The sequence below is a fragment of the Schistocerca gregaria genome, chromosome 2 (genome assembly GCF_023897955.1).
Source record: "Schistocerca gregaria isolate iqSchGreg1 chromosome 2, iqSchGreg1.2, whole genome shotgun sequence".
Lineage (NCBI taxonomy): Eukaryota > Metazoa > Arthropoda > Insecta > Orthoptera > Acrididae > Schistocerca > Schistocerca gregaria.
The window spans coordinates 223,354,921-223,377,133 of NC_064921.1; the positions used below are offsets into that span (position 1 = coordinate 223,354,921).

Sequence of the window (22,213 nt, forward strand, 5' to 3'; positions counted from 1 at the left end):
AGAGGCTATGTACTTTGGATCAGCGAATTAATACTTAACTGAAATGTTGTACGACTCTCTTAACTGATGCCGTAGTCACAGTAGTAGTGATAGCTTGTGTTGGTCGGAAGAATAACAGAGAAGTAAATTAAGACCAGTTTAAGTCTTTGTCTGTGCTCGTGTAATTTTTGTAGAAAAAGAACTGCTGCTGGTCATAGCAGCTTGCACAGCTGGAGAGCCGAAAACGTATCAAGCGGTCAGTCAAGGACTGCGTTAGTTAATACCTAGAAGAAGAAGCTTGTTGATTTGCCATGGTAACGATTTCAGTTCTTCGGTGCAGTGTCTACCGTGGCTCAACGATGCAGACAGTCGTACCATAGGTTCAGGAAATCTAGCTATGTAGAGACCAGTTTAATATCAGCCTCCTGAATACAGGCAGCAGTCTTTTCAATAGGTGCCTCAGCAACAGTCTGCTTAATAGACTTTCCTGGCATTGTAGCACTAACCAGTAGGTCCTTTCTCTGTCAGTACTGCAAACAGATGAAAGCAAAGGGAAACTACAGCCTTATACTTCCCATGAATATGCAGCTCTACTGTATGGCTTAATGATGATGACATCCAGTTGAGTAAAATTCCCCGGAATAAAATAGCCGCTCTTTCGGATCTCCATGCAGGGACTACTAAAAAGGATATTATTCTCACAAAAAAACTGATGTCCTACAAGTCTCAGTCTCTTAATGGGAAGGAGTAAGTTGCAGAATCGCAAAGAGAAGTGGTTACTGTGAAGATATAGTGGAAATCAATGAAATGTGACAGAAGCAGAATAGTACAAAATCATATAGAAGTAATTCAGGAGTACATCCAAAAATTTATATGAAAATAGCGATCTGCCATGAATACTTACAAATTTATCGAAGCCAAGATAGACAATAGAGACATAAATACCTGGTATCCCACATGAAAACGGAACGCCTCACATACCGGTTAATCATCTCAAGTCTAATTGCATGTGAAGTGGCAACACTGTCTCAGAAGTTGGTTGCACTGAATTCTTACGTAAAGTTGAGTGCAGCTTTGTGTTTGCGCGCCAGTTGTGAGACGCTCGTATTCTTTAGTTGTTATGGAAATGGGGCACTTTGCATTAGAACAGCGAATGATATTGATAGTGTGAAGTGTTCATAAAGACAGACTCCATTAAGGAAGGTAAAGAAACGTTTTAAGCGAAGTTTCCTCGTAGGAAACTCCTCACGGCCGGCACTAATCAAGAGCTGTACAAGAATTGGAGGGCTGTAGGATCCGTTCAGAATGTACGTTGGAATGGGTGACGGACAGGGAGGACCCGTGAAGCTATAGACAGAATTCACATGGACAGTACAAGAAGTCCCCGCAGGTTGGTAAGGAGATTAAGTAGACTATCCCAGCAGGTTGGTGTTTCTCGTACATCGTGTACTAAAAGATATGAAATTAAAAGCCTACCGTGTGAGTGTGGTGCAACAGATGTAATTTGAGGATCAGGAAAAAAGGGTTTCATTGCAACTAGCTGTTAACATCAATTGCTAATGGTTACTCGGACGTCTTGCTTCACTTCATGCCAAATGACGCTTGGTTTCATTTTTCAGGTTATATAAACTCAAGAATTGCAGATACCGGCCGCAGGCAACCCACATATTCTGCATAAAGGAACTTTCCACTCAGAGGAGATAGATGTTTGGTTTCCTTTTTCCGGCATGCGCATTATTGGCCCCATATTTTTCAAATACAACTTAAATAGAGTAGAAGTCTTTGAATCTTCCTATGCGCAGTTGATAGTTTCAGAGAAGCTGTACGCTGTATTCCAACAAGATGGAGCAACGGCTCACACATCCGAGCCAAGTATGGCCGACATCACCAACGTCTTCCCAGAAGACTAACTTGTCAGTGTACGACACTGACCCCCAACATCCCTGGACTTAACATCTTGTGATTTTTATTTATGTGGCACACTAGAAGGCAAAGTGTATGCTGACAATCCCCGCACCACACACGATCTTAAACGGGACATTATTAGAGAAACTGAAAACATCACGCGTGCAGAATTACAACGTGTTGCTGGTAACGTCATCATGCTAAAGTGAGCGATGCCCAGATGCCCATGGCCACTCTCATTAACAGGTAACTACGGGTTTTTAACATTTGTATTCTCTATTCGTTTCAGTTAGTTCATTGTCACTTGGATTTCGGGCATGAGGCGTACCAGTTTTACGTGGGACATCCTATATAACTGTAATGGTGAACTGGAAGTCGGTATTTGCAAAAGGAAGAGAAGGAACGATAGTGGGAGAACAAGGTTAGCGACAAGGGAGAAGCCACTCTGTACAATTTTGCACAGAGGGCAATTTAATCATTCGTAACATATGGTTTAAGAATTATGAAAGAAGGTAGTACCTAGAGTATTAACGATACTAGTGATACGGAGACAAACGAGCCACATATGCGCCTAATAATTAAAACGCGAACACGTCAGTTCGTCAAAAAAAAAAAAAACTGAAATTTAAAGGACATTATCTTTACAGTACTTACATGAAAACAGAGACTGGGAATAATCTGGAATCTATATAATTAGTTTGAAAATGCTGAGGTCAAACGCGTCGTAAGGAGTATCATGGTGCTATTTCTGATATTGAAAACTGAAGAATTTGAATGGGAACTGAGGTGAGTTAGTTATAGAATATTCTGAATGAAAATGGTCTGCAATGCCTACGACTTCTAATAATGGCTGAAACGAAGTTGGATGACATTGACGTACGTCTTGCATATGGACTCAGCTCAATAGACTATGGTCTGAGCATAGGAAATTCTCTACTGTATTAGATTTCCCTCAAGCACCCACACATTTTTGAGTTAATAGTGTCACTGATTTAGTTGTCAGTTTATGTGTGACTTATGAAAGAGACAGCCCAGGATATAGAAACAAAGTCGTGAGCACACAAGTCTCTCGGCCGTTGTCAGCTTTCGACGTCTTGGAACCACTGCTGTTCACTCATGTAGCTCTTCAGCTAGTATGACGTCAGAGTCATCCAGTAACGATAAATCCCTGGCAACATTCCGGAAGTGAACTCCGGTCTTTCACATTGCAGTCAGACACGCTGACCTCTTAGTTATCGAGCCGATTTTTTCGTCGTACATATACCATTATTTCCAGAAGTATGCATCAGAAAAACTTGACAATATCTTCAGCTTTTCTAGACCAGTAATGAACTGTTTAGTTTTGTAAGGTCAATACTTTTATTTCAGAGATAAAAGCATAACTGGTTATTAATTAAATTACAACCCAAATTATTAAACAAATATCAACTACTTCCAAAATGAGATTTTCACTCTGCAGCGGAGTGTGCGCTGATATGAAACTTCCTGGCAGATTAAAACTGTGTGCCCGACCGAGACTCGAACTCGGGACCTTTGCCTTTCGCGGGCAAGTGCTCTACCATATCAACTACTGTCTGCAAAATCAGTGTGTCTGAATCTGCACTAAACTGAAATAAGGACTGCTGCCAGTCTCGTTTACAAGTTTCAAGGTACTGAAGGAAAAATATCTCAAAACCAGGAAGACGTTGTGTGACACAAACAAATGTTGGCAGGCGTGTGTTTCTGCATCTGAAAGATGGCGTCTATTCAAGTTTCAATCTAAGAGGCGCTAGTAGCAACACTATGAGGATGCAAATCAGGTTCGCTTCATATAGAAGCTGCAACGGACGTTAGCGTTAGTTACCATTGGGGAATGGACATGGTAAGCTAATGTTAGTCAAGAATGCCTTTAAGGCGACAAGGACACCATTATCAACACGTTACTGAGTTTGAGCGAAGTGATGTAAAATACTGTACGAAGACGTGGCAGGAATGTGGCCACTGTGCATGGTCAGCTGAACTGGTGGTCACGAGAAAGTACAGTCGCAAGAAGACCAGGCTCTGGAGTGTCACGTGGAGCTGCCGAAAGGGAAACATTACCATTTTCTGGGTATGGCTCGGACACATCGTACTGCAGCTGCAACAGTAAAATGAGCAGTAGTTGGCACCACAGCGACACAACTAACTGTTACAAACACAAAAACTGTTATATAGTCAATGGCGACTATGATGTCTTTTAAGAAATGTTATAAACAGGTTACTTCGAAGTCTGCTCTGAGCTAAACGAACTGTAGCGTGCATTCCACTGATTACAAACCACCTATATTTGCGCTGCAGGGGCTGTGTGGCTGGTCCCGGCGGAGGTTCGAGTCCTCCCTCATGCATGGGTGTGTGTGTTTGTCCTTAGGATAATTTAGGTTAAGTAGTGTGTAAGCTTAGGGACTGATGCCCCTAGCAGTTAGCAAACACACCAAGATTTCACATTAAAAAAAGTATTTGCGGCTTCAGTGGTGTCTAGAGAGAGATCATTGGAGGGCAGGCTGGAGATCTGTTTTCTGATTAATGCTGTTTCTGTGATGTCAGTGATGGCCGTATGTTGGTTAGGAGGTCAGTAGAGGGATTGCAGCCAAACTAACTGCGTGCTAAACATACAGGACCTACACTTGAAGTTATGACCTGGGGTGCTATTTCACATGCAGTAGAACTCTCGTGGATAACGAACGCAGCTAGACTGCAAATTTGTAAGCCAATCTGGTGATTCCACCCGCTGTGCTGCCATTCTTGAACACCATTCGAACATGCTCTGCAGAGTGTCGACATGTTACCATGGATTGCTCGATCACCAGATATGGCTCCAATCGAGCACATATGTGACATCCTCGGAAGAGAACTTCAGCGTCATCCACAACCAGCATTGACCGTCCCTGTACTGACCGAGCAAGTGCAACAGGCTTGGAAGTCCATCACACAACTGATATCCCTCAGCTGTACAACACAATGCATGCACTTTTGCACGCTCTCATTCAACAGTCCGGTGGTTGCACCCTTTATTAATGTACCAACATTTCACATTTGGAACGGCTTATCTCCCGGTAACATTAACCAGTGGTGTTACAATGTTAATCACTTAAATATGCTACCTCGAGATATGTATTCCCAAATTTTCATTACTCTACATTAAATGCTTTTTGCTGTTGTGATTTTCTTCCATCAGTGTAGATTGCTCAGAAGTGGTGACTTAATACTTGGAAAATTAGCACTGCCATTTCCATGAGGAAATCGATTGGCAAATGTCTCACTTTGGAAAGAAGCAACAACAGCTGTAATACGATCGCGTCAACAAACACACCATATAACGCAGTGACACTGTAGCTTCGATCCTCCTGTCTTCTATTTCTAGTCATGAACACTATGTGTCTGCAAACTGAGCCACTTGGGGCTGGTTTGAACCAACTGCTGTCAAACGAGTCTCGACATTATTTGCACATTCACCCAGTCAGATGCATAGTGCTGTTATGCGTACAGTGCAATCAGCAATTTTGTACAGAGAGTATCTGTGAAGACTTAACACTGTCAAAGATCGGAATTTGTTTTACGATCAGCACATTCGTTTCTTTTGATTTATACATTTCTATACTACTAATCAATCCCTTAAAAGCGAAACTTGGGTTTTGTTATATAACTTTACATAGGGCTGCAATACAGACGGACCTGTAGTGCAGTTTATCGTTTTGTATGTCGCTAAACTTTCTTACCTGTCTTCGGATATTTCAACTAATACTACGTTACCTATCAGTTGCAGGAGAACTTATAGTGTACTATTTCCGCCCTAGTGCCTAAATATCGTGTGCAGAGGATATTCGTTATATCAGCGGAACGTGAAGAATTGTTGAAACGTCCCCTTAGAAAAATTATACACGACTGTGCTTAAACTGACACACAATATTTTTAGCACCAACGCAATCTGACTTTCAAAAATCTCTACAAAAAAAATGGCCCTGACTAACATTAACCTATACGTTTCACAAATCGCTTATCTCTCAAAAATCTTGGTTACTCAAACTGCTGCAATACAGCGAGCGCCACTACTGCCAGCTAAATAAAAGATTCAAACTACTGAAGGCACTAACTACTGGCAGGCATAGTTAGCAAATGAAAGATTTTGATAGAAAACAAACAATGTATTTACGTTAATAGTCATAATATATATATATATATATATATATATATATATATATATATATATATATATATATATATATCAGTTCATGACATCCAGTCCTACAAATTACAAAACTCTGCCATCTCTCTCCTCACATCCACCAGTGCTGGCTGCTCGCCTCCAACTGCGCAACACTTCAATGGCAGACAACATTGCAAACCAGCCGCAGACTGCACACAGTACAGCCAGTGATTTTCATACAGAGCGCTACGTGGCGGCGGCGTTACCAATAAAAAAAACCTAAACAGCCTACTTACATAGCCCCCATGCTCCCCACATAAAAATTTACAAATTGTTTTGGGCACTGGCCAATACAGATTTGAAAAAATTTTTTCATTATTAGAATAACAAAGAAATGAAATGCACACACTTATCGATACAATGTTGGTCAAAAGCTAAAATTTTCTCACAGTCCATAAAGACAGTCCTGATCATTCATCAAAGTAAAATTGCAGTGTTTTTCTCAAAGTCTGAGTAGTAAAAGAAAATGCACACGGAAGTAGTGGATTTCCATGCAGTCTTGAAGAAGTAGTGTTGTCTTTCCAACGGAAAGACAGTGCTGACTCTTGACATGCAGACAGGTAATGGGCCACAACAGAGCAAACCCACAGCAGAGTCAGTCGAAGTTTTGAAGAATATTGGTAGATAGGTGAACACAGAGTAGACCCATTGTAGTCCTGGTAGAGATTACGGTATTGGTGGGAGACCAGAGGTGCAGACCCACTGCAGTCCTTGTAGAAATAATGGTATTGGTGAGACATCAAAGGTGTAGACCCATTGTAGTATTTGTAGAGATGGCTAGCAGCCAACTGTTGCGACTGTGCAGGTGCACAATCACCATCGAAGAGTCTTGCAGAGAATATAGCAAGTCCATAAACTACCACTTGTCCACTCACAAAGAATTTGTTTGAAATGTCCTTAGGACCAGCAATGCTGTTATCCAGTCCCTTGCTGAATTGTCAACACACTTGCAAACTCTATCAGTGCCCACTTCTCACATATTGTCCATATACTATGACCAACAGAAATGTGTGCAGTGAAATGTAATTTACAAGTTACTTAATTTGATGAACTGGTGTCAATTACAATTTTATAACATGAGAATACAATAACAAAGGTACAAAATATATCATTATAGAACATAATAGTACAGATAACATATGCAGTAATACAGGCTTTACAAAAGAACTGAAATAACATACATAAAAGATCAGAATAACTTTTGAAACTTCAACTTCACACATGAGCACTAGAACAAAACTTCATACCATAGATCGTCCCTCTTATTTCAACATTTACTCCAGCCAAAAAATTCTATCCAAGCATTCGTTTTGTATTCTTTCTCATCCTCTTTCAAAAATAGTTTTTCTCCACTGTACACTACTTTTTTGGCAGAACCATTTTCTTCTAGCTTCTCAATGCTTTTCTTCCAATTCATCATAGTTAGTTTCTTATATAGTCTACCCCTCTTAAGCTAACTTAAACCTACTGAGCTCCGATGCTAAACTAAGGGACGACGCAATGCAGCAGCACAAAACCATTAACACAAACAGCAATCACAAAAAAATGGCAATGGGCAAAGCAAGCTACAGTAAATCTAAATTACCAAGCAATGCAACATTACAACTGATTTGAACCAATGTGCAGCAACAAGAAAAATAAATCAGTAGTAAAACTAGCTTAACAGAGTAATACAAAGTAAAATTTAGTAGCACTATGCCTGGCAAACAGCAGCAGCAAATACAATAACTTATATCTAAACATGACAAAGCTCAAGCAGAAAAAATATTACACTAAAGACAACAATGCAGATAAGGGAAATGTATAGTCACACCTTAATGTCTATATGATTAAAGTGGTGCACCACAAAAACTTATTGTAAAAAAAATATTACCATGTACTTGAAAAGAAAATTCTGTATGCAATTCCTGCCAAGGGAAATGTCTTTTTGAGCTCCTTCATTTTTTTAAGTACATCATAAAGTTATTATTTACTGGATCTGTAGGCATAAAATATTTATATTAGTACATCCATTAAATTTTATAGTAGCCAATGCTGCAGTGCAGCTGGAAACTAGATATTAAACAAAATAGGCAAAGCAAGGCGTGAAACGTCATTCGCTAGCCATATGGCGTTTCATAGTGCAAAAACAATCTTTCAGCTAGCAAGACAATTGACATGAAACGTTTCTCATCATTTCAGTAAATATCATAAATTAAGAACTCTACAGTGTAATCATGTTTGCAAGTTTGCGGGTGTCGTATTTACGATGCTTTCTACAAAGAAATGTCAATAGCGAGGATAATGGACTCTTTTTTTTCTCTCCACCTGTGCCTTTGACAGGCACACACTAATAGCTTTCTTTTGTCAGATGGTTGTAGCGCAGCTGGGTGCCCATGACGCATTAAGTGCAGGTGGTCACTTAACTGTCTTATCGAAATATTTACGACCCCAGTTTCCACTACAGTGGCAGTCTCATATAAAAATATTTCACACGTCACGAATTTGCGTTACAAATCTGTAGAAACAAAATCCTATAAATATAATAGTGTCCAAAAAATTTTCGCCAGCATAGTGATGCATTCACGCATATACATACATTCATAACTCTTAAAGTTCGATTCTCGGTTTCCAACATCCATTTTCACAAACCAGAGTCCCTAACCACTACTCATTATTCCTTACCTTATTACACATATACATATTCGTCGACACTTCTTCAATATTTCATCATAACAGATATGTAGCATAATCAAATAATTCATATAGCAACAGGTTATTGATCATAAACATACCGCAACAGAATAATACACATAGTCATCGTAATAATAACATCATAACACCTCAGCCAAAGCTCAAAATCGTCGTAGCTTCCTCCAATAATTTCAAAACCTGAAAAAAATTCTCTGCTCATTTCAATAGTGTCATCTACCTCAAACGTACTTTAAAAATCATAATCCCATACCAAATACATCATTAAAAGCTCTCATAGTATAACAATGGTTCCGAAAAAATATAAACTTTTCACAAAGTACAGACAAAATACAATTTCGAAAGTGTGAAGCTATCAAACTGTGTAATTGTGTAAACATGTGTCACTGATGTAGTAGTAAAATAAATGTTTGTCTCTCTCAGTTAAATGATCAGATAGCTGTGTAATTTATGTGTTAGATAAATATGGTACCGATGTGTAAAGTTGTATAAGCAAATACCACATTAGCTAGGGCTCCTTGTGTTTGCCACACACATGGTACACAAAGAAAGCGTGTACCCCCCTGAGGATTAATGTAATTATATCCTCAGGTGTTACAGATTACAGCAATTGAATGAAATGTTTCACGGAAAACTTTCTTTGTGATTCACATATGTTGAAAAATAAATGGTTTAAGTACAAACTTAATCACTCAAATGCGTGTCCTGTAACGCTAAATGTGCATCTTGCTGTAAGAAAATCTCTGTGGAAGTGTCGTAGTTATTGTCCTCCGAAAGCTAAGTTCTGCAGAAGTCATTGTACTTACCTCATGATAAACGAAAGTGAAATGCTTTGCGTATAGATATCTTAGTTATTACGCTTACTGCCGTGATGAACTAAGTACTGTACTGTACGTATTGTTGTGCTACGATAAAGGCTGTCTCATTGTAGCTACACCACAAAGTTACTACTAAAACATGTTTTCTTTTCCAAAAGAATTCAGAAAAACACATAAAGCGCAAAAGCAACATGGTAAATTGTCACTTATTAGTAGCGTCGTGATAAAATCGTATTGCTGTCAAAGAAACCAAATGCTAAGTTATCTTCAATCTCACAGAAATTACTTCAAATAAAGAATGTCTTTTTAACTAAACCAAAATGTTGCATTAAAATCTCATTAACAGTATATGTTCTAAGTATGTAAGCCTTATAGTCGTTATGTAATCGTGCAACTAACAACCAAAAATGTACAAATAACAACACTGTGTCGTCTGTTCACTATAACAATACATTCGCAATTTCTGTTTAAAAATGTTCCCTAGGTTCTAGACTGGATAGTTGACTTCAAAACATTGTTGCATGTTAACAGTTTCTCAGTGTGATAAAGCATACTAGAAATGTGAAGTGAAATGTTTTATGGCAAAGACAAAGTTAAAAAGCAGATTATATTTCAATAAACGGTTTTACATGTGAAATGTGGTGCAATCTTTTACTCTTCACAGTGCTCAGAGTTTCAACTTGAACGCAATTATCATGCGGTAAACGTCGGTAAAGAATACTGGAATTTTCCTCAAGGTTAGCTTATGTTATTTTTCTCTGAGCCAGCCCTCGCACGCGGCTGCCTGCGGTGCGAGTCATTGTCTGTCGCTTTGTGGTCGCGCGTCGTTATAGGGATTAGGAGACCTACCTTCTACAAATTCACCTTGTCGAGAGGGCCGTTTCCTGTAGGAATCCCGCCAGTTCTGATGCACTTCAGGTCTGTCATTTTGTCGGTAGTTTACATAGTTTCTTGTTTGTCGGTCATGTGGTGGAGAATTTCTCCCGGAATCGTAACTGCGTGGTGGACCGTTGCGTCTGAAGTTATTCTGTCTCCCCTGATAATAATTATTTTGGTTCCCATATTGTCTGTTTCTATGGTTTCTCTGTCATATTCATTATTACAGAAATGCGATTTTTCTCTGTAATTATTACTACTCTGCCAACGGTTGTCATACGAGTGGTGTCTGTTTTGGTCACGATTTACGCTGTAAGAATAGCCTTGTCGTGTATTATTTCTGTCATCGCGGAATTGTGACAGGTGTGACCTGTAATTGTTGTGCCCATGTTTTCGCGTTCCGGGATTGTCAGTGTCAATTTCCAGTTCTTGTAACAGTCCCTGAAAAGCTTCAATGTCGTCATTGCAACGTCCTGTCAAAATAATATGTCGTAAATGTTCAGGTAATTTGATTAAGCAAATGCGGATGAGTTCTGAGGGGCTGTATGGGTTTGACGGGTACTGATTCTTGTGCAACATGTCTTCAAAATATTTCACAAGACTGGAAAATTCAGATTTTTCGAAATGTTTCATCATTATGATGCTATGTTTTACTCGGTCTTGTGTAGCTTGAGACCATAATGCTGAGAGGAAGGCATGATAAAATTCTCCTTCACTGTGACAATCGTGAATGACCGATCGCATTCTTACAGCTGGTTCATTCTCTAAGTAGCCACACATAAATTCTAATCTGTGCTCTAACGACCAGTTGGGGGGGAAACAATGAGAGAATTGATGAAGCCACGCTTGTGGATGAATGTCGTTGCCAGAATTTTTAAATGTTTTGAATTTACGTGTAGTAATGAAAAGCTTATATTCCAAATCATCATGTCGGCGGGTCGCATGTCGGTCATTGTTACGTCGTTTCGGCGGTTCCATCTCATAATTCGGTGTACTTTGCCATTTTCTTTCATAATCTCCAAAGTGCCCTGTGTTATTATTTTGTCGCAGTTCCGTATTTGTACGTCCCTATTCCCGTATTGGAGTGCGAGTGTCCTTTGAAATACGTAATTCTTGTATTACCTGTGTCAGCTGATCTTGTACTTCCCGGATTTCTCTTTGGTGTCGTGTATTAAGTTGATTCTGATTTTGTTTGAATTTCCTAATTTGTTCGAACTCTCCTGTCTCATTAAAGACTACCGGTTTTGTGTCATTCAGATTATCATCTACCTTCGTAGATAAATTATTTAGCTGATCCGAAAGTTCAACTACTTTCTCTGATAATGAATTAATTTCCTCCATGTGTCTTTCTGAAACAATTTTCAGAGTATCTACTGTGTCCTTTATGTTTTATTGAGTTTTTGCAAGTTGCGTAACCAAATCGGTAGATGCAACTGAGTCAATTTTAGCTTGCAAGGTCTCATGATTTTCATGAACAATAGTTTGCAGTTCTTTTATGACTGCTTCGTGATTCTGTAATGCATTTTCATGCCGCGAAAAAATAGGTTGGAAATGCTCACAAATTTGTGTTTTTACGTCATTACAGACATTTTGACATTTCGATTCGATTTTATGTAATTCAGTAGTTAAATCTTCACGTGTTTGTTCAAGCGTATGTTCCACTGAGTCTAACTTTTGAAGCTTTGGTTCCATTGCGTCTAACTGTTGCTGTGTTTGTCTCTGATTTTGTTCCATTGTGTCTAACTTTTGAAGATTTTGTTCCATTGTGTCTAATTTTTGAAGATTTTGTCCCATTTGTTTCTGATTTTGTTCAAGCGTTGTGTCTAACTTTTGTAGCCTTTGTCCCATTTGTTGCATTAACTGTAATAACAGTGCACTGGTGTCTGAAACATGTTCCTCAGTGCTATTCGGCAGTGAAGTTGCACCGGCAACATTCACATTTTGACAAGAAGAAAATGTGTCTTGACTTATTTTAGAAAACGGTGAGGACCCAAAACCTGAATCTGCAGTATTTGCAAGATTGTGTCCTGTCATTCCCGATTCCTGAGGCGAGCTGTTGCCAACCGATCGATCAATAATGTTTCCCTGTTCACTACCTGTTTTACTGTCTACACCATTATTTGACGCCTGCTCCATTTCCCTATGTATAGTTACCAAATTACTACTTAGAATGTCTGTTAATTCATTACACAGAGGTGCTGGTAAGCTACGCTCGTCATCACTATTATTTCTCAGTTTACTTTGCAGGCTAGTGTTACGTTTTTCACACGACATTATTGTCATAATATTTCACACAATAACACAGAAATCCATAAATTGAAGAGCAAAAATAAGAGAACACATTAAGATAGCACTGAAAATAATATCTAGTTAATTGCAAGCGCAGCTGTGAAATACTTTGTGCAAAACTACATGCATGCCACAACTGTTTTACTGTACAACAATGAAAGACTGCAACTACAAAGGAAATTCTCTTTATGATAACGAGCTAGCTATAAACAAAAGCTACACTAATTACACAAACTACTAGAAAAAAATCAGAAGATTCCAGTGAGGTATCCTCAGCTAAAGGTCGACACATGAAACGTCCCATTAGAAAAATTATACACGACTCTGCTTAAACTGACACACAATATTTTTAGCGCAACGCAATCTGACTTTCAAATATCTCTACAAAAGAAAATGGCCCTGACTAACATTAACCTATACGTTTCACAAATCGCTTACCTCACAAAAATGTTGGTTACTCGAACTACTGCAATACAGCGAGCGCCACTAGTGCCAGCTAAATTAAAGATTCAAACGACTGAAGGCACTAACTACTGGCAGGCATAGTTAGCAAATGAAAGATTTTGATAGAGAACAAACAATGTATTTACCTTAACAGTCATAATATGTATATCAGTTCATGACATCCAGTCTTACAAATTACAAAACTCTGCCATCTCTCTCCTCACATCCACCACTGCTGGCGGCTCGCCTCCAACTGAGCAACGCTACGCACTGTTCACATCCAGCTGCCGCTGCCCAACACTACAATGGCAGACAACAATGCAAACCAGCCACAGACTGCACACAGCACAGCCAGTGATTTTAATACAGAGCGCTACGTGGCGGCGGCGTTACCAATAAAAAAACCTAAACAGCCTACTTACATTGTTTCAAGCCTAAATGACTTGTAGTGTAATGGAAGCTAACGCTTTTCCATTCGAGCAGGTCAAGCGATATTTTACGAGGAAACACTGATATGTTTTCTTCATGGTTCTGACTGTATGCAAAGTATTGCGCCATGGTTCTGCTTTATGTCGTCGATGAAAACTTTGACGGCACAAGGCTATGACAGATAACAGAACAATAGCGATTTTGTAACAAAAAAGACTTCCTTTGGTCATAGGAAAACAAGAAATAACATGCGTTTTACTATCTGCTGTACTTAGTTTGGAGTAAATACCCTTCTATTACCCACATATTCAACATCGTTAAAAACACTGTGTCAAAGGCTAACAAGACTGGAACAGGAAGCAGAGATCAGTATCGATATCAAGCAGAGATCAGCATTTCAGCCCTTCGCTGTAGCAAACACCTATACATGGAATTTTTACAATGAAGAAAGAGAACCCGGTCCTACGTGAATGTATCTGCCTTTAATGGCACAAAGAACTTGTCACACTGCGTTTTCAACGATCCCTTAGATGACAGAAACAAGGAAAGGGTGGGGGTCACTGTTTCGTTGTAATGACGCATGTTAATAAAATAATGACTTCATTTGATTAGAAATCTTGACATTTTTACTATTTTCACACCTATAAAATTTCCGTACATATTGTGCGTATTTATTTCTACAGCAGTTTCTTCAAAGCTTCTCGAAATTCTTTGGCGACGTCTCCGTATTTTGTGTGAGAACTTTCAACACGTGAAAGCCATTGCATAACGTGAGGCTGCTTCGTAGCATCAACTCCACTGTTCGGATGAAACTGAAAAAGAGATACCGACATCAGACATTAAATAATTGCTGAAAATAATCTTGTGGGTCATACAAATTAGCTAATTTTTGTTTGGGTGTTTTCATGCGTTGTGTCTCATGGTGTCAGAACACCTTCACAGATGATTTAGCTCAACAAATTTCAACATAATACTCCAGAGCGTCTGTTAAGATTTACAATGTTAAGTTAATTTTTTATCTGTTAACTGTAAGCAGAGCTACGTATGATGTAATACATTGCCTGATGAGACATCAATTATCTTTTACTAGATTAGCGCTTGTTGCTTCGCTGGATGTATGGTCTGCACAGCAGTTTCTTTCTTCTTTTTTTTGTTTTCTGTAATAGAACTTCCATATTGTTCACAGATACTAACATCTACACTACGCACGTTAATTAAGGCCACTGGAGCATTGTCTTTCCCGAATATACTTCCAACCAAAATGAGACTCTGGCAGCTGGAGTCGAAGGTCTTTGTCAGTCTTCTTATGGTGATATTGCCATAGAAACTGCCATCCCCTATCATATATTTCATCAGATGCCAAACCCCCATTTTTGTAGATTTAGCTGGTAACAAAATATTTTCATAATTAGTTTCATCGCCATTTCACCTGCCTTAGAGACTGAATTTCCAAAAAAACAAACACATGCCTTTTTGTTTCTAACTCAGATGCAAAATATAGAATTTTAGAAATCTTTCATACTTCCATAAAAATTTTCATCCCCCCTAAGGGGTTAGGAGAAGAATTTCCCAAAACTTTGAAACACATATTTTCTGTTACTAACTGAGAAATGAAAAATCTATTTTAATAGATGTAGATAAGGATTTAGTGGTTCTTTAGTAATGACTTATTTAAAAATACTTTAACCCATTATTTCATCCCAAAACAGGCTAAATTTCCAGAAGTGTTGAAACATGTATTTCTTTATTTATACCTGAGAAATCAAATAACAATTTTCGTAGTTAGAGATTAAAAATTCCCTTAATAGAGTTATATTTTCAGTATCCTTTCGTCCCCTGTTTCAACCTCTTAGGCACGGAATTTCGACAAATCCCTTCTTAAGCGATGCCTACAGTATAAGATCAACACCCTTTCCAAATTTGAAGTTTTTATCAGTAGCTATTTGGACCGGGTGACAATGAGTCAATCAGAACATTTTCTTTTATGTATAGAGAGTGGTGTTACAAGGAAAATAAAAATTGAATACATGTCTCCAGTTAGTCGTCAAAATAAGCTTTTCTACATCACAATTTTATGACTCACGCATATTTTCTTAATTTTCTAATAGTAAGTTTGACAGCTTCACATTACCTCCAATGCTGATAGGGTAATAGCGACGGAGTAATCAGCAATAGTGACCTTATCTCCAGCCAGCCACTGTTTGCCATCTAGCATTCGGTTCAAAGTTTCCAGACTGTCGTTCGCTTTCTTGATGTTGCTGGGCTCCACGTCTTTGCCTTGAAATATTGGCATCTGTAATAGGAAAATAAATCAGTGCAAAAGTCAACAACTGCTACGAACTAGTAGGAAGATGGAATACATAAGTGCAAATCATCAAAGACACCACTCTGTGCAGCCCAGATAACAAAGTTGTGTCTTGGGCTATATGCTATGCTCAAGGTTCATTTATCTTCACAGCATTATATAAACATACGGCACAGTTTAAAATTATCGACTTGATATACACATCACTTTGAAATCTTGAAGTCTACCAAATAATGACTCACTCAATACAAGTTTCACAAAATATTGGCAGCAGTGTGGTGTTTCATATATAACAATATTATTTATACAAGTTGTGGAACATAATTTGAAAAAGAAATTTATATGTTTAATTAAATGAGTTTCATTGCTTTGTATATTCTCATTCCGTTGATCATGCTGAGTCTTCCTTTTTTTGGAGGTGGTCATCCACACCAGGAAAAACTCCTCCTGCCTCACTAACGAGGTGGTGACTTCTTATACATCATATTTTTTCGGCCACCGCTGCTGATGATTTCTATTCAGTATCTAACCTCGAACTAGGATCGATACCGTGACCCAGGATGTTTCAATCAGGAGTCAAATAAAGCCTACCCCTCTCTCACCATAGTCCGCTTCTTTACCATTCTGCTCGATTACGAAACAAAATGGTCTTCTAGAGAATATTTCCGCCTTGTAAAGTGAAACTGAGGTACTCTTCCTCTATATCGACCGTAACATAGAGCACTTCCTCGAACGCGCTGTCGTCCTCTTCTTCGCCCTGGATAAGGGTGTAAGAATAGTTAATAAATGTGGATCAGTGCATGATGGAAAAGAAACGTCATGCAAAATGTTTAAGTAAAAGGAAGAGAATTTATAAAAATAAAATTAAAATAATTATTCATGGGTTCTCTTCGAAGACAGAATATTAAGAAATTATTGTGAGAAATTTTATGTGTAGTCTCTTTTTATTCCTCCGCTAGTGCTATTGGCAGATATTTTTTAAAGATATTTGTTATGCAACTTACATTTCAGTATCCAACTGTTCATAAAGTGATAGCAACGGTAGCCCTCCTTAAACAAGAGTATTATGTTCAACATATAGTAGAGCCACCTTTAGGGGCGCTGACTTATAAAAAATATTTGGGAGGGGGGAAGGGTGACCATACTGGGCGTCTTGTTCCGGAAATTTCCCAAATTTTAGATGAAAAATAGGGAGTTTTATTTTTAAGTTTAGATTAGATTAGATTAGATTAGATTAGTTTTCGTTCCATAGATCCGTGTTGAGGAGATCCTCGTAAATGTGGAACATGTCACCTTTCTTTTATTTTTTATTTTTCTAAGCTGAAATAACAACACTAACAGTGTAAATATATAAAACAGATCATTTGTTTCTATTAAAAAATTCGTCAATGGAGTAGAAGGAGTTAGCTACTAGTAAGTCTTTCAGGCTCCATATAAACTGATCTCTATTTGTAACTAAATTTTTTATGTTTTCTGGCAAATTATTGAAGATGAGTGTTCCTGAGTAGTGGACCCCTTTTTGAACTAAAGTAAGTGCTTTTAAGTCCTTGTGCAGATCATTTTTGTGCCTGGTATTGTATGTATGAACTGAGTCATATCATCAACATTAGAACCCAGAAAACTAGACATTATTGATTGAGGGAACTAGACAAGCCTGACACATTTTTTGGTTTTGAAAAAAGAAACCAAATGTGGTGTCACCGCCAGACAACACACTTGCTAGGTGGTAGCCTTTAAATCGACCGCGGTCCGGTAGTATACGTCGGACCCACATGTCGCCACTATCAGTGATTGCAGACCGAGCGCCGCCACACGGCAGGTCTAGAGAGACTTCCTAGCGCTCCCCCCAGTTGTACAGCCAACTTTGCTAACGATGGTTCACTGCCTACTTATGTTCTCATTTGCCGATACGATAGTTTAGCATAGCCCTCAGCTACGTCATTCTGCTACAACCTAGCAAGCCACCATATTCAGTTACTATTGATATTGTGAATCATGTGCCGTCAAGAGCGATGTTCATCATTAATGGATTAAAGTTAAGTATTCCACCAGCTACGTCCGTTTTTCTAAATTCTAATTTCCTTGTCCTGTTCCAGACCTCACGCCGGCCTGCGTGAGCTAAAACGCGTGCATTGCGGCCTCCTCTAGTAACACGGTGTTGGCTCTCCTGCCAACCACAACGAGGCAAAACCGCGTTCTTCTCTAAACTGCCCTGATTTACTTGTGTAATGGCTTCGCCACAATCTCCAGATGTAATGTCCGAATTTTATCGCTTACAGACTCAGCAGACGCAGGCCTTACTGGATGCCCTTGGACTGCTCGTCCAGGGTCGCGCAAAACGATGCGGCAGCCGCCGCTCCACCGCTAACGCAGCCACAACGCTGTTGCGCCAACTTTTCGACCTTTTGATGCTGCACTGGAAAGCTGGACGGAGTGGTCACGCCAATTTGGATTCCATCTCGCCGGCTACAGAATTCAACGTTACAAGCGGCAGCCTTTTTTATTATCGTCGGTCGGCGTGACCACGTACCGTGTGATAGTCAAATTATTTCCCCGCCGCGACGTAGCAACTCTGTCCTACGAAGAAATTTTGTCTGCATTAGATGCATGTTTCAAAGAATCAGTCAATGTCATTGCCAAACGGTATACCTTCTTTCGTACAAAACGTACGGCAGGTCATACCAATCGGGATTGGGTTGCAACCTTGCAAGGCCTTACTAGGGATTGTGCTTTTGAGTGTCAATGTGGACTCCCTTATTCAGATACTATAGTACATGATGCAATTGCACACAACGTTTCTGATGTTCGTATACGGGAACAGATTTTAAACTAGTCAATCCCTCCCTTCAACAAGTGATGGACATATTGGATCGGCAGGACACACTTGACTTTGCTCAGGAATCATTTGAAACTTCGCCGTCAGTGTGTCAGGTTAACCGGCCCGCCGCTCGAGCTGCACGGAGCAGTAAACAGCCCTCGCGCCCGGCCGCGCCGCTGCTGGCAGGCTCTCAGCCACGTGTGCCGCGCCGGCAAGCAAATGCAGTGATCAAATCATGCCCGCGGTGCGCTTCTAGACATTCGCGTCAGAACTGCCTGTCACGCCAAGCTATTTGCTTTTTCTGTAATAAAAAAGGACATGTTCAGAATGTTTGCCAGAAAAAGCTCAGTTCGGAAACTCACAACCATTCCAGGCCCTTTGCTTCCCGCCGGGTTCGAACCATGGATACTCAGGCTCGTGAAACTTCGCCCACGGAAATTAATGTGTTTCATTCCACTCCGCTCAGTGCCACTCTCTCTAACAGTGACTGTGTTCGTCCCACAAATAGTGTGCGTCGATATCGCCGGAAATCCCGTCAAGTCGCAAGTGATTATGTACCAGTGTCAACTCACGTTGCCCGAGACAGTCGCTCTTGTCGTCAGCAGCACAATAAACTTTTTGTGGACTTGGACATTAACGGCAAAGTTCTACCATTCTAGCTCGATACCGGAGCTGCAGTTTCACTGATCAATCAAGACACGTGCAAACAGCTGGGCACACCTCCGTTGCGTGCCGCAAATGTTAAGTTAACTAGTTATTCAGGTCAAGATATCCCTCTGTTAGGATAGTGCAGCCATCTTGCAACATACAATGGACAAACAAAACTTGTGTCATTTTACGTCCTTTGTTCTTCTTCTTCAGTGAACTTGTTTGGTTTCGATTTACACTCCTGGAAATTGAAATATGAACACCGTGAATTCATTGTCCCAGGAAGGGGAAACTTTATTGACACATTCCTGGGGTCAGATACATCACATGATCACACTGACAGAACCACAGACACATAGACACTGGCAACAGAGCATGCACAATGTCGGCACTAGTACAGTGTATATCCACCTTTCGCAGCAATGCAGGTTGCTATTCTCCCATGGAGACGATCGTAGAGATGCTGGATGTAGTCCTGTGGAACGGCTTGCCATCCCATTTCCACATGGCGCCTCAGTTGGACCAGCGTTCGTGCTGGACGTGCAGACCGCGTGAGACGACGCTTCATCCAGTCCCAAACATGCTCAATGGGGGACAGATCCGGAGATCTTGCTGGCCAGGGTAGTTGACTTACACCTTCTAGAGCACGTTGGGTTGCACGGGATACATGCGGACGTGTATTGTCCTGTTGGAACAGCAAGTTCCCTTTCCGGTCTAGGAATGGTAGAACGATGGGTTCGATGACGGTTTGGATGTACCGTGCACTATTCAGTGTCCCCTCGACGATCACCAGAGGTGTACGACCAGTTTAGGAGATCGCTCCCCACACCATGATGCCGGGTGTTGGCCCAGTGTGCCTCGGTCGTATGCAGTCCTGATTGTGGCGCTCACCTGCACGGCGCCAAACACGCATACGACCATCATTGCCACCAAGGCAGAAGCGACTCTCATCGCTGAAGACGACACGTCTCCATTCGTCCTTCCATTCACGCCTGTCGCGACATCACTGGGGGCGGGCTGCACGATGTTGGGGCGTGAGCGGAAGACGGCCTAACGGTGTGCGGGACCGTAGCCCAGCTTCATGGAGACGGTTGCGAATGGTCCTCGCCGATACCCCAGGAGCAACAGTGTCCCTAATTTGCTGGGAAGTGGCGGTGCGGTCCCCTACGGCACTGCGTAGGATCCTACGGTCTTGGCGTGCATCTGTGCGTCGCTGCGATCCGGTCCCAGGTCGACGGGCACGTGCACCTTCCGCCGACCACTGGCGACAACATCGATGTACTGTGGAGACGTCACGCCCCACGTGTTGAGCAATTCGGCGGTACGTCCACCCGGCCTCCCGCATGCCCACTATACGCCCTCGCTCAAAGTCCGTCAACTGCACATACGGTTCACGTCCACGCTGTCGCGGCATGCTACCAGTGTTAAAGACTGCGATGGAGCTCCGTATGCCACGGCAAACTGGCTGACACTGACGGCGGCGGTGCACAAATGCTGCGCAGCTAGTTTCATTCGACGGCCAACACCGCGGTTCCTGGTGTGTCCGCTGTGCCGTGCGTGTGATCATTGCTTGTACAGCCCTCTCGCAGTGTCCGGAGCAAGTATGGTGGGTCTGACACACCTGTGTCAATGTGTTCTTTTTTCCATTTCCAGGAGTGTATTTCAGTTGTTTAACTTGTCTATAGTAAATCAGGTCCTATCAGTGAACCAGACTGTGCCTTCCGACGGTTTTTCTCGTCTATGTGAAGAATTTGCAGATATTTTTGCAGCGGGCCTTGGTTGCGCTAAGAACTATAAAGCACATTTGGAACTGAAAGTAAACGCTAAACCGAAAATTTTCAGAGCGCGCAATGTTCCCCACTTATGGTGTGATGAGGTCGCAAAAACATTACACGATTTGGAATCACAAGATGTAACTGAACGTGTGCAGGCTTCTCTCTGGGCATCACCCTTAGTAATTTTGCCAAAATCTTTCAGCAATTTGAGACTTTGTGTGGACTTCAAGGCAACAGTGAATCCACAACTAGTGATTGCAACTGTTCCTTTACCCCGCCCAGAAGATCTCTTTGACAAGCTGTGCCCGAGTAAATATTTTTCGAAGTTGGACCTCGCAGATGCGTACTTGCAAATACCGGTGGACAAAGAATCCCAGCGCGTTTTGGTGGTTAAGACGCATCTTGAATTATATCCATTCAAACGACTGCCATTCAGGTGTGCATCCGCCCCTGCATTGTTTCAGCAATATCTACAAACTGTTTGTGCGTCGGTCCCTACTGCAGCAAATTATCTGGACGATATTGTGCTCTCTGGAAAGACGGAAGAAGAACATTTAGCCAATCTCAGAACATTATTTCAGGTTTTGTGACAAAATGGTCTTCGCTTGCGGAAGGAAAATGTGTGTTTTTTGCTCGTGATTTGCCATACCTGGGACATGTACTCAACGCCCAAGGCATACATCACAGTCCGATGCACCTTCGTGCCATACAAGACTTTCCTTCGCCGCAGAATTTGAAGCAGCTACAGAGCGTGCTGGGAAAAATAAATTACTATAACAGAAATGTGCCACATGCCTCTTCCATTTCAGCTCCGCTTCATCGCTTGCGCCGTAAAGGTGTTCCGTTCGTCTGGACGACGGAACGCGAACGCGCCTTTCGCCAGTTAAAATCGGCGTTGCTTTCCAATACTTGCCTTACGCCATTCGATCCCCAGAAGACCCTTTTGTTGATGGTGGATGTATCGGATTTCGGGGTCGGTGCTGTGCTTGCGCACAAAGATGGATCGCACGATCG

At 40.9% G+C, this 22,213-nt stretch overlaps 2 protein-coding genes across 4 annotated transcripts in view; both read right to left on the minus strand.

Moving 5' to 3' along the window:
- Nucleotides 1-22,213, minus strand: part of LOC126336726 (glutathione S-transferase D5-like) — a 216,006-nt gene that overhangs the window by 99,675 nt on the left and 94,118 nt on the right. The window lies entirely within an intron of this gene.
- Nucleotides 14,251-22,213, minus strand: part of LOC126336727 (glutathione S-transferase 1-like) — a 136,634-nt gene continuing 128,671 nt past the window's right edge. For 2 of the 3 annotated variants that reach the window (XM_050000715.1, XM_050000713.1), the window contains 2 exons: nucleotides 15,785-15,946; nucleotides 14,269-14,465 (listed from right to left, as the gene is read on the minus strand). In XM_050000715.1, the coding sequence (XP_049856672.1) occupies nucleotides 14,331-14,465; nucleotides 15,785-15,946 (297 nt within the window). In that variant the 3' untranslated portion in view covers nucleotides 14,269-14,330. Of the gene's footprint in view, nucleotides 14,466-15,784; nucleotides 15,947-22,213 lie in introns of all 3 variants that reach the window. The other variant, XM_050000714.1, reaches the window with a different exon arrangement.